General features: G+C 42.2%; 1 protein-coding gene across 1 annotated transcript; it reads left to right on the forward strand.

Annotated features, from left to right (window-relative positions):
- Window positions 1–11,916: 11,916 nt before the first annotated feature.
- On the forward strand, window positions 11,917–12,993 carry LOC308090900 (casein kinase I-like; the record flags this gene model as incomplete). Its single annotated transcript, XM_080436173.1, has 1 exon — window positions 11,917–12,993. One exon carries the CDS (start codon window positions 11,917–11,919, stop codon window positions 12,991–12,993), a length of 1,077 nt encoding a protein of 358 aa, XP_080292299.1.
- Between the last annotated feature and the right edge of the window lie 429 nt (window positions 12,994–13,422).

Consider the following 13,422-nt stretch of genomic DNA (forward strand, 5'->3'; position numbering starts at 1 on the left):
ACTGGATGACTCACTGGTCGACACCCAACAACTGAAGCGCTGGACGGTGAGAGATGTGATCTTATCACAAGTCCATGAATATGTATTGAAGGGGTGGCCTAAAAAAACAGATGCTCAATTCCAGCCATTTCACCAGAGAGAGATGGAGCTGAGTGTGAGAGACGGCTGTGTGCTCTGGGGAGCCAGGGTGATTATTCCCACAAAGGGAAAGGTTAAGATACTGAAGTTACTGCACCAGTCCCACTCGGGCATGTCTAGGATGAAAAGCCTGGCGAGATCATATGTATGGTGGCCTGGCATGGACCAGGATGTGGAGAATGAAGTGAAGGGCGTGTGAGGAGTGTCCAAAACACCAGAAGTCGCCACCCAGTGCACCGCTACATCCATGGGAGTGGCCTGAGTCACCGTGGTCGAGAATCCACATAGACTATGCAGGGCCTTTCTTAGGAGCAATGTTCCTGGTGATAGTGGATGCTCACTCAAAGTGGATGGACGTCTACCCCATGAAAACATCCACGTCCCAAGCCACCATAGAGAAGCTGCGCCAGAGTTTCAGTATTTTCGGCTTACCAAAAATGTGCGTTTCGGATAATGGCAGCTGTTTCACGAGCGAAGAGTTCGAGGCATTCATGAGGAACAATGGCATTCAGCATGTGAGGTCAGCCCCGTTTCACCCATCCACTAATGGGCTGGCCGAGAGGGCCGTCCAGACTTTTAAAGACGGAATGAAGAAGATCACAGAAGGGACTATACAAACCAGAGTTTCAAGGTTCCTATTCAACTACCGCATCACACCGCATGCCACAACCGGTGTGTCACCGGCGGAGTTAATGATGGCCAGGAGGCCCCGTTCTGCTCATGCCAGACGTAACGGCGAAAGTGCAGCGAAAGCAGCAGAAACAGAAAGAGTGTCATGACACAACCAAGAGACTGAGATGTTTTGCGCCTGGAGATAAGGTGTACATCAAGAACTACTCCTATGGTCCCAAGTGGATCCCTGCCGTCATCCATAGCTCATCAGGCCCCGTGTCCTATACGGTCATTGTTGGAAATGGCCACATCGTAAAGAGGCATGTGGATCAGGTCCGTGCCAGGCTGATGGACACTGTGCCCAGCGGGATGCCAGAGGCGGGAGCAGTGGAGTCAGAGGACACTAGTGGCGGCGCTGTGGGCCCCCCGCCTGCAGTGATGGAAGCCAGAGAGCCTGCTCTGAGTGAACCGAGGGACACTCAGCCGGAGCCGGAGATTCCGGTCCCATCAGACCCCCCTGCAGTGACAGAGGTGAGACGGTCGGGGCGGGAGAGGCATGCGCCCGAGCACCTCAAAGACTTTGTTACTTAGAGTGAGATTCGTTCCAGAAATAGAGCAACAATGCGCTCTGATCTCACTGGAAGGACGTTCCTTCCTAGTTTAGGCCTTTCTTTATTACAAGTAAAAGGACAATTTTCTGCATTGTAAAAAAAAAAAAAGAGAAAAAAGAGAAATGTTTGTGTTTTCACAGTGGCTGATTTTTGAAATATTGTTTTCTGGTTGAAATGGGTTAACTGGGTGATACTGCTGGCTGTTTACTTAAAGGGGAGGAAATGTGATATAGTGAGGTTACTTTATTACTGCTAACTTGGGGAAGCAGCCAGTCCAGCAGGGGGCATTGACACACTGTCTGGGAGCTGGGGGTTTGCCTTGGGGAATGACGTTAGACCAGGCCCCGGATGTATAGCTCAGTTCAGTTTGCATGCTACGAGTGCAATGTTGTTGTTTGTACCATGCTGAAGTATCGAAGTAAAAAGGATTATTGCACAACACCCGTGTGGTTATTCAATGTGACGATATAACAGCAAGGTTTTTCACCATTCCATAGTATGGCATTTACCTCGTATGTCACAAAGTTGCGATTCTGTTAACTATGTCTTGATTATAAAGTGAGAGGTGTTTCGGTTTATTGTGTCACTTTAGAGAAAGAATGTTTATGTGAGGACAACTGTAAACAAGGTGCTTTTACTCCTGTTTAGTAATGACGCCAGAATATTTAGATCATGCACAATTTCCAAAATTAGGTACAGCGTGGGTGGGTAGGAAAGCAGAACGGGGAGACTATGGGCCCCCAATTTGGTTTGCAACTCACTGGTTTAAAGTAGGGATCCTGCCAAAAATTTGATTTTCAAATATTCGTGGTGGTCTCCCAAAAAATGTTAATAGCAACATTTATAGCCAAAATGAAGGCTAATATGTACAGTAAATTGCCATTAATTGTTCACACTGTCTGCTATTTGATATTACAGTAGTATAAACTGTAGCCTAATGTAGAGGGCCCTCAACATGTGGTAGCTCCGCCTCTTGTCCCTAAACTCGATTATGCTTTGTCGTATGACGGTGTTGCACGCAGAGCACAAGCCGATCTGCAAGCCCATGCGGATGCAACGCAGTGTGGGCTTGTAGGTCAGCTGTGTTTGCTGCGTGACACGAAGCGAAAACACAGGCACTAGTTGAGCCATCTCGCCAAAAACGCACAGACTGTAGCAGTGATTTCAAAGCGCTGCAATGGGTCACAGACGAGAGCAGAGAGTGATGCACAGAATAGTTGAAAGATCTTCCCCAGGGCAGTAGAATATTAAAATTGGATTTTGATCCGTTTCTGGCATCCCTAGTGTAAAGCACAAGACATGCAACAGGCCATTACATCTCGGCTAAGGGGGTTGTCCTCAAGTGAGTTATTGCTTTTATAAAACGTTGAACAAATATGGCAATTTGAAAATCTGCAACACAAAATTAAAACGGCTTTAATGTCATTACAAGAAAAAAAGACTTATTTTATGCCCTCTCAGCCATTCATTTTTGAGTGCTCAGGTATTTTCTTTTTCAAGTCATGGTTCCCGTTGATCCTAGAAGCACCAATCTGCATTTTTAATCTGCATTTTTAACTTCTTTTTTTTATCTCCATTGATCACCTGATTGATCTTTCTCTTAAAAATAAAATTAATTTAGATTTTCTTTAATTTGGCCTCAATCTTGGCTCTGGCTTTCCTTTTTTAGAAATCTCATTATTTAAGTTTTATTTAATTCCCAAATACTGCCACCTAAATTGCCCTGGGAATATGCCATAAGTATTCTACATTCATAGAAGGTATATGCACTGATCTCATGTGTAAATGTTTTAATTAATTGTTTTTTTCTTTATCTTTCAGAATTACATCAAAAAGAATGAAGGCCAACTTATTTTTATTTTATTACCAGATTTTAATTGTCCCAGTTTATTAATAAAGGACTTAACTATACCTCTTAGGTGCAAATGAACTTGGCCCAAATGGCTATTCACACTAATATCTGATTTAGGACTAGGCAAGAGGTGATTCCCCGCAAACTTTGCTATTCTGTGGCACCCCCCTCACCCGCCAAACACCTGAGCTACCCCTTACATTATGCATAGGTGTGGTTTGGGCGTTACACAAATCAAACCAATCAGTGTGCCATGTGCCATTGCCTTTAAGAGCAGGCTGTGCCATCGTAACCCACAACACGCAATCTCACAATGGAGGAAGCAGCAGCAGGTCGTTCTCCTAGATTTTCTGAGGATGAAGTGAAAGCGCTCGTGCATGAGGTCAAGGCAAGGCAGGTGAGGATCTTCGGGTCCTCATCTCGGACGCCCAAGAGGGACGATGCCAGGCAGGCGTGGGCCGAGGTAGCGGCGGCGGTGTCGGCCTTTTCTGGCATCCAGAGAAGTGTTGACCAAGTCAAGAAAAAGTTCGACACCACCAAAAGAATGGGGGAAAAAAAGTTAGTTGCATATATGTGACTGGGTACAATGCTTTATTCCGCAAGTTGGCATTTTATTTTATTATTAAAGTACAGAATATAAGCTTTCATATGATGTATCATTTATTGAAATCGGAACATATTTGAAGAAGATGTGCTCATTTGAAACTGGTTATCTATAATAGTGCAAAATGAGATAATCCCTTCTAAAGAATTGTCACTTCGAGCACCTCTGAGCTCCAGGTAATGGGCGTGAACAATGGGTAATTTATTCAGCCTAGCCACCCCTCTAATCACTCCCCCATTGACACCTTTCAGTCAGCTCTATTTAGTGCCAGGGACCCCCATAGAGGTGTGTAAAAAATAGGCATATTAAATAATCATCATCATAATAGATTTTTTTTCACATACTAGTGTTGCCATGTATACTAATTAGCTCACAACTTGTCTTTTAATTTCACTGTTTGAAACAGGGCTTGAGTTGTTAATGCATAACTGCAAGTTTGCCCTTTTCACTACTGGCTTACATGAAAAAAATACCCAAATGGGTCCATTTGGTTTCATTAAAGGGGAAATCCACCCCTTTTCAATATTTAACTATGTCATTAATATAGCATAAAGGAGTTGTGTGGAAATAAGAAAAAAGTTCCCCCCTTTCTGTGTCGCCTTGAACTGGAGGATTGATTGTGGGTTTAACATTGCAAATTACACCGTGATGACTCATCATGGTGTAATTTGCAATGTTAAACCCACAATCAATCCTCCAGTTCAAGGCGACACAGAAAGGGGGGAACTTTTTTCTTATTTCCACACAACTCCTTTATGCTATATTAATGACATAGTTAAATATTGAAAAGGGGTGGATTTCCCCTTTAATGTATTTTCTAAATAAAGTATTCAATCAAAATACAAAATAGCTCACAATGCGGCGACGCGTTGTGAACTTGTAGATCTGCTATTTTCATAGCAGAACTGTTTCTAACTAGTGTTGCCATGTATACTAATTATAAGCGACCTTGTTTTCTGTAAAGTTGCTTGCAAATATTGGTAGCTGCTTTTTATTTGTAATTACTATTTTGTTGTGAGCTTGTAGATCGGCTATTTCCAAATCGTCTATTTTCAAATAGCCGATGCATATAGGTTTAAAGTGCTCATATAGCCTAATAGTCGCTTAAATCTTTGGGCTTATTTTCATTGAACTGGTTGCTTATTTCTCTCTCAAGAATCTGGCAACCGTGTCATTGTTTACACCAACGAAGAAGAAAATGCGGAAGCCCTTTGAAAAAGACACAGTATTATGTTGCGCAAATATAAAGTCATTACAGCACCACAACATGGTTAATACATTTTATTTTGGGATGTACAATACATGAAAATTACGAGAGTAATAACGCGACTTGCGTCGATAACTAATGCAGAGCGGACATTACCGCGTTTGGCTAAAAACAGTGTGTTAGTAACTTCATACAAGCTAACTATTAGCCACATTCGGCTAACGCTCGTCGAGTCCTCCACTGTTATTTTCGATTCCACTTCACATTAACTCATTTATATCATATTTACATGCCGAGTTAAGCTCTGACATTTAAGTGATATGTAGCCTGATATTACCAGATTGCTATAGTGGCTTTAATCTTTTAGACGATTTGGTGGTGCTGTGGAAACACACGGCCGCAGCTGCGAAACAAGCCTTTATTTGCATTTTTTCAGACAAACAAACACTAGACTAGTGTGTGTGTCATCTACATAGTCAATCTATATACCATTTTAAAGGTACGGGCCTTGTGATTAAAATGATGCAAACCATTCGCAAACCAAACGCTAAAATCAACGCCAAAGTGCGACATACAAAATGTTTCAGGTTTCATGAAAATAGCAGATCTACAAGCTCACAACACAACACCTTGTAAGCTTGTAGGTCGGCTATTTTGGATTTCTGCAGAGTGTAACATTACTGTAAAATGAATGAATAAACAAAGATACTGTAGCAACATGAATGGAACGCTGCTACAGTACACTGGTGCGTGAAACTGGAGAACAAAGCCTATAGCCAGGCCAATCGAAACCTCTATGCAAATGCTGGACATGAATGTTCAACCCCCAAAATACACACAGAAACTCTGTTACAAACAGAGGCTTGTTCACAATCTAATTGTAACCATTTAATGACTACTAAACGGCTTTCTGATAGAATACAAACCTTCTTCAACATTAGAACTGTGTTAATATGAAAAAAAACTAAAAACACTCTAATTTAATTTGTGATTATCTAGTCTTTCTCACCTGGCGACTTGGGGAAGGTCTCACCAGTAGCAGTCACATATGTGTAATTTGGAAAATAATGGAAATGGGCTCAAGCCTTTGTCCTTGTGATTAATCCATTGGGATTTTCCCTTGATTTTATCATACTGCTGTACCTTGAAATTGTCAATAAAATATTCCTTCAATCACTCCAAGGCCGCCGCTAACAGACGGGAACTGCTGGCCACAGGGGGAGGACAAAGCACGGTGGAGGCCCTCACTCCCTCGGAAGACCTCGCCGCCTCCACTCTCTTCCCAGAGAGTATTTATGGCATTGGTGGACCAGTGGAGGTTGGCGGGCCGAGGGAGGTAATTCAATAATTTTGCCAATTGCACCTGGTTTTGTTAAGGTCTATTTCTTGGGAGTAAGACCATGCTTAATGTGCAGACATGGATGGTCAGAAACGACACACTTGCGTTCATTAGACACAATCATCGGACATTAGTATGCGCAATCACCGATTATTATGACCGCCATGTGTGTAGGTAGGCCTATTCCAAACATTAACACCGTCCGTGCGTGAGGAGCAGGTGTTTCTTAATTACTTACTTAATTCCAACGAAAAGTAAAAGAAGTAGGCAGCACCATGTATAACCCAAACGAAAAAATATCAAACAATTGTTCAAGATAATAATCACAGGATAAAAATCCACAAATGATTGTTCATTAATTAAATCCGGTCAAAAATGGACGTCAAACACTGAATTTCTGCCAATGTAACGCCAACTTTAATAATCAACAGTAGGCCTACTTCCTCCACAAAGTTAACCCCAAAAATGAAACTGATCCAAGTTCTACAGTCAGCGCAAATACTCTAAATTTGAAGGGAAATCTCACCATAAAACAACATGGAGATCAACATGACTAGATTAAACACTGTTAGACCAATTCACTTCTAATTAATGTGGAGGCTGCTGGATAATATAACATTTTAGGCCTATTTCTAAATTATATTTCAAACATGTGACAGCGACTGGCAAGTATAGGCTAGTTTAACAATTATCAAGGGGGAAAGAATGAAGCATAACAAATGTACCAACAAAATTATAATTTAATAAAAATATAAACAAATGAGTGCAGTTGAACTAAATGTCAATTATTCCCACAGATGAGCCACTTCAACCCTCCACCGTGGCTTGTCCTGGCGAGGAGGAGACACACCAGGGGGGAGAGCGAGCCGAGGATCCTGGTGAAGGACCGTCGGGGGTTCCAGCAGGCCGGGCCAAGAAATGATTGATATGGAAAGATGGATTTGAGAGTTTGTCTATAACCCTACAAGAACATTTCACAACCTACTTTGGTTCCCATCTTAACTTGTTGATGGTTGGGAGATTACAAGCAAACATCCACAAAATCCCCCGCCGATTCAGAAATGTCGACCAGAGGACCACCCCATTCTCGAGGTCCAGCAGGCAGGGTTCCGCATGCTAGACCGGGAATTGGGTGGCCTTCGGCGGGGTCTCTTCAGCCTTAACAGGCAGATGGTCAGACAGGGGCGGCTCATGGGGGAAGGAGTTGTAGCGCTTCAGCGGAGCGCTGCAGCTCTTGAGTCGCTCTCTAGGCTGGGGCCTCCGGCGGCCTGATCCGTACTCTCCTCCCAACACCAGAGCGGCCCACCATCCACCAGCTCCTCCTCGTCCCTCCCGTGGCGTGGCTCACGCCTGCGAGTGAGGGGAGGAAGAAAGTGAATGCCTTGCCTTGACCTCATGCACAAGCGTTTTTTGTTTGGACAAAAGCCTATTTTTTTTTTCTCTAGGATTTTCGAGGGCCTGCTTTTTTTTCCAGCTTTATTATTGAAGGCATTTTTTTTTCAAGCATTATAGAAGGCCTGTTTTTGTTTTATCTTGTTTTATCTTTATTCTTGAAATAAAAATATATAATAATAATAAAATAATAAAAAACATTTACTGTGCTTTACTGTACCATTTTGATGCATTTATACTTAACTGGAGTATTTCCGATACAATTATACTCCACTACAATTATTGGAAAATGTGTCTTACTAGTTACTGTGACGATTTAGATCAGGGGTCTCCAACAGGGGGTCCTTAGAGTTACTACAGGGGTCCTCCAAATCTTTGTGTGATATATATATTTTTTTACCTTAACCACTTGAACCCTAACATCTCCTTTATGAGGAGAACTTTAGCCAAAAATAGCAGATCATCACACTAATATGCATTTAATCACTGTTAAAACCAAATACTTCCACCCATCATACACACTCTCAGGAATACATACCATTATTGGTCCCTAAGGCCAACACCGAGCTAGGCAAAACTGCTTTCAGTTTTAGCGCTCCCTTCACTTGGAACGAATTACAACGCACTTTAAAAATGGATTCCATGGTTTCACTGGATCAACTTGCTAGCTAATCTTGTTGTTTTAAATTGTCACCGTTTTAATTAAACTGTCTTTATTACTGTTTTATTCTGTTTTTTCACATACATAACTTGTTTATCCTTTTGTTTTTTATTCATCATTATTATTTACACTGTTGTATTATGCTTCTGTAATCTCGGCATCATTGAAAATGAGGGCTCTGCCCTCAATGTATCCCTGAGAAAATAAATAAAGGTTGAATGAATGAATGAAAAAAATAAATAAAGTGTAAACTGAAATACTAGGACCATACTGCATAGTTTTACTTAACGTGCGAGCACACACATACACACTTTGTGGGTAGGTTCATGCCTTTGTGTGTCTACACACCTCATGACACATGTGTTTTTGTATTTATTCCATGTATCAGGTTTATTGCTATAAATAAGTCTGGAAATGAGTGCACTGTATTCTGCACAATAGATTACACTTATCAGATCAGGAGTTTTACTTCACACATTTTGTTTCACCTCATGAGGATTCTGTCCTGTGTGTACACCCACTTCCTACATTCATTCCCTAACATCTTTCATGATTGAAACCAGGCTATTTTTATTTAGCATTTATCTTCATTTAATTTGCCCTTGAACAAACATTCCACCTGGCTGCACATCCAGTTGAGATGTCAAGGTGCAGGTCAAAATAAGATGCCCCAGGTGTCTATCTTTAATTTGTACCAGGCCAGGAAGTAATCGGAGAAGCAAAATAAGACTCATAAACCAAATAACTACTTTAGTCAGTGCCAAGACACACTGACAGCTCATCTCCCTTCACACACCACATTAGTTCTGTGCGATTTGGGTGCTCTCCCCTTTTTATAATGTAAAACCCCACCCCTTCCAATTCAAATAGACCAATCACAGCAGTCCAACAATCCACCCAAGCTGTCCCCCATGTTCCTAATCAACAGGCTTAACAGGCAGCCAGCAATCAGTTCTTCAGCACCACTCACACAGAAGCACTGGTGGACAAAGTATGGCCTATTAAGTAAATACTCAAGTATTCAAAACTACAAATTACTAAGTACATTTTCTTTATAATAGCAATGCATTGCTATACTGAAATGTAGAACATTTCCACCAATTTGTTTTAATAGAAAATAGTGGGAAAATTGTGAAAACAGCAGATCTACAGTTTTGAGCCTGTAGAGCCGCTATTTACACTACATTTAAGTGGTTAATTTGTAAAATATTTCTGTTTGAGTGGGTCAGAAGAGTCTTGGGAGAAAGTCTTGGAAAAGTCTTACAAAATAAAAGTACTTAAGTAAATGTACCACAGGCCACGTCCACTTAACAGCATCTTCTCTGCAAATGCAAATCTACACTTTAAAAGCATAAGCAACAATATGTTATTTCAACATTTGTATACAGAACAAACCATAATGACATCACAACCCTATCACCAGAGGATACGTTGTCACTGCACATTTCTAATAATGTATAATAACAAATACAAATAAAAACTCCGGGTAGATAAGGCCAGTGTTATTATTCATTGACCTTATGTCTGGAAGAACGGGACGGACACTTATGATATTGTTATTGATTATTAGAAGTATATTATCTTGTTCTAAATATCCATAGGTTGACAAATTAGATGTCAACCTGTTTTGGACACTTTCTGGAAGGTGTTCTGAACACTTTTATATTGTGTCAATATCCATAGACATTCTACCTTCCAAAATCATGGATAGAACCACAAATCTCCACATTTGCTGTGATCAATATGACATCATAGGCAGGCCTAGATTCCATTTGGGCACGCCTGACATGGAACTCCATATATGGGCATAAAGGGGACACAGACAGACGGATCGGTACAATGGGTATTGCATAACCGGGTGAGGGATGCATTTCTAACTTCCATCGTTCTCGGCTTGCATCGTTCCCGAGTATACCGATTTCTAAATTGGTCGCTACCTCCTTCTTCAGGCTTTGCAAATTTTGTTCAGGAACAAGGTAGAGCCGCTACCGGAATGAAGTAGGAATTGGACTCCGTTAGGACTACAGTTTGTCATGGCTGATGATCGCTGTGTGACCTGGTCTCTCCTGGAAGAGAAAGGGAAGCTTTCTCAAAGCACTTCTGTCGATGTGGCTCGTTTGGGGTCCCCAATCTTCTGATACCTCTCCTTTGTGGTGTCTGCCTTCAGATCCTTCCAGGGGAGTCTCCCTCGTAGGAAGTACATGAACATGAACTTCCAGTCATCCCTTCTGCTTCACTCTTTGCCCAGGTGTGTGTTGATGCTCGCATAGCGCGCCTTGCCAGTGAAGCTCTTGCGCTCGCGGTAGGGGATGTGTTTTATAGTCTCGGGGTTCGACGTACTCTTTGGACAAACCAAAGTCAATGATGTGAATGGTGTACTGGTGCTTGCTACCCGGTCGTCCGACCAAGAAGTAATCTGGCTTAACATCTCTCAATGTCATTCCACCTCCATATAACTGTTAGGACTCACCACTGTGGTTTATGGTGGCAGGATTTATGGACTGCCAAATAAGTATATCACTGTAATTATTTGCCTTGCATTCATACTCATTCTTGCATTCAATGCAATGTCAGTGGCCTCTCACACAAATGTGCAAATGTTGACTTGACCGCAGCTATCAATCTTAACAGCTGATTCGCCCCCATGGTCTGCATATACTTTCTGTCAGCATAATCTGTCTTAGTACATACCATCTATGGAAGACGTATTTAACTATTTGTGTGGGGTCTCTTATCCTTAGCTAATATCCTTCTATGACCAATAAGAATAGCATCTCTGTGTATCCAAGGTGACACCACAGGGAGCTTCTGCCCAGATGGCCTATTGCCCTATAGGGCTGAAGAGGGGCCCTGTCATTCTAGCTTATCAACCTAGGCTGGCTAATTCATCAATTCTCAATAAAGTGGGTCAATCCTTCATCTTTGTGGAAATGTTTTCATTATATTTTTGGTTCCAGCAAAATGGTCTCTGGATCAGGCGCAACATAATTTGTATCCTGCATCTTGGCATTACCCATATTCTTTTCCTGGCAGTGCTGCCATTTACCTTTTCTAATATGTGTACCTTCTTCAAAAATGTCTGGATGAATGTGACAAACCCCTTCCCCAACATGAAGGGGTTGAAAACCTTTGGCACCTAGTAACAGCAGTTAAGAGCATGTGCAAGGCAGTTAATTCCCGGATCATGTATGCTTCACAATCGACCATCGGCTTCACAGATTGGCCAAGCTTTGCATGACATTTGTGCTGCTGAACCAGTATAAGTATTATCACACGTAACAGAACTCCATTCTTGTAATCTGTTGGAAGAAGGACACCGTGTTGAAGAGGTGACCACCATACCTGCTTTAAATATTGAAATAACAGAACAAGATTATACTTTAGGATATTCTATTGATTAACAGAACTCCATTCTTTTGTGGTCAGAGAGTAGACAAATCCAATTTCATCCAAGGTGGTGCAGGTGTGTGAGATGATTAATGTCTAATGCAGCAGGCAACATGACTGGACTTGTGGGCCAGAGTTCAGGGACCAACGATGTGGGTCTTATGGTTATCCCAAACTTCCGTGTTTTGAAAAAGATTGGTAGTGGCAATTTTGGAGAGCTGCGGCTGGGAAAGAACCTCAAGAACAACGAATATGTGGCTGTGAAATTGGAGCCCATAAAGTCCAGAGCGCCACAACTCTCTTTGGAGTACAGATACTACAAAAAGTTAGGGAAATCGAAGGGAATCCCTCAGGTGTACTACTTTGGCACCTGTGGGAAATACAACGCATTGGTGCTGGAGCTTCTTGGACCAAGTCTAGAGGACCTGTTTGACCTCTGCAATGGCACCTTCTCCCTCAAGACCATCCTCATGATAGCCATACAGCTGGTAACACGGATGGAATATGTCCACAGCAAAAACCTGACATTCCGAGATGTTAAGCCAGAGAACTTCTTGGTCGGACGACCGGGAAGCAAGCATCAGCACACCATTTACATCATAGACTTTGGTCTGTCCAAAGAGTATGTCGACCCAGAGACCAAAAAACACATCCCCTACCGCGAGCGCAAGAGCTTCACCGGCACGGCGCGCTATGCGAGCATCAACACACACCTGGGCAAAGAGCAAAGCAGAAGGGATGACATGGAAGCACTGGGTCACATGTTCATGTACTTCCTACGAGGGAGACTCCCCTGGCAGGGTCTGAAGGCAGAAACCACGAAGGAGAGGTATCAGAAGATTGGGGACACCAAACGAGCCACACCGATTGAAGTGCTTTGTGAAGGCTTCCCCGAAGAGATGGCCACCTACCTGCGTTACGCCCGGAGGCTGGACTTCTTTGAAAAGCCCAATTACAACTACCTGAGGAAACTCTTCACTGATCTGTTTCACCGGAAGGGCTATGTCTTTGACTATGAATACGACTGGGTCAGCAAGCCAATCCCCACACCAGTAGGTCCTCTCCCCAGTATCACATGCGGACAACAGCGGACCAAGAAACTGTTGCCTGAGCCCAAAGGCAGTAAGTCTCGGCCCAAAATATTAAAAACCGTTGACCCCATCGCTGGACGAGTTATCACCGCTTTTTGAGTTTTTTTAATGTATTTGTAATTTATTTTCCTTAAAGGTCCTTACACACTGGGAACGTTGTTTTTCTTTGTTTTGTTTTGTTATCTTGTGATGAATTCGTCCGAATTTTTTCTCATTGTTGTTTATATCATGAGAACATGTTACACTGGGATAAAACAACAAACGTTTTTTGTTGTTTCTCGGAACGACTTCGATTTTTCACCAGAAATAAAGGCATCAACCTGTATCAAAAGGTATCAACTATATGAATAGTTTGCAAAACCCTCCCTGGCGATTTCCGTTTATTCCACTGGTTCTCGACGTCAGGTCCGGGGACCAACAGGGGTCCAAATGGACCTTTATGGCCCTGTAATCCAGAGAGTGTACAAATGTACATTCTTTGAGAGTGCACAAATATAAACTTGGTGAAATTAACACTGAGTAAAATAG

Source organism: Gymnoscopelus braueri (assembly GCF_963280865.1).
Source record: "Gymnoscopelus braueri genome assembly, chromosome: 8".
NCBI classification, from domain to species: Eukaryota; Metazoa; Chordata; class Actinopteri; order Myctophiformes; family Myctophidae; genus Gymnoscopelus; species Gymnoscopelus braueri.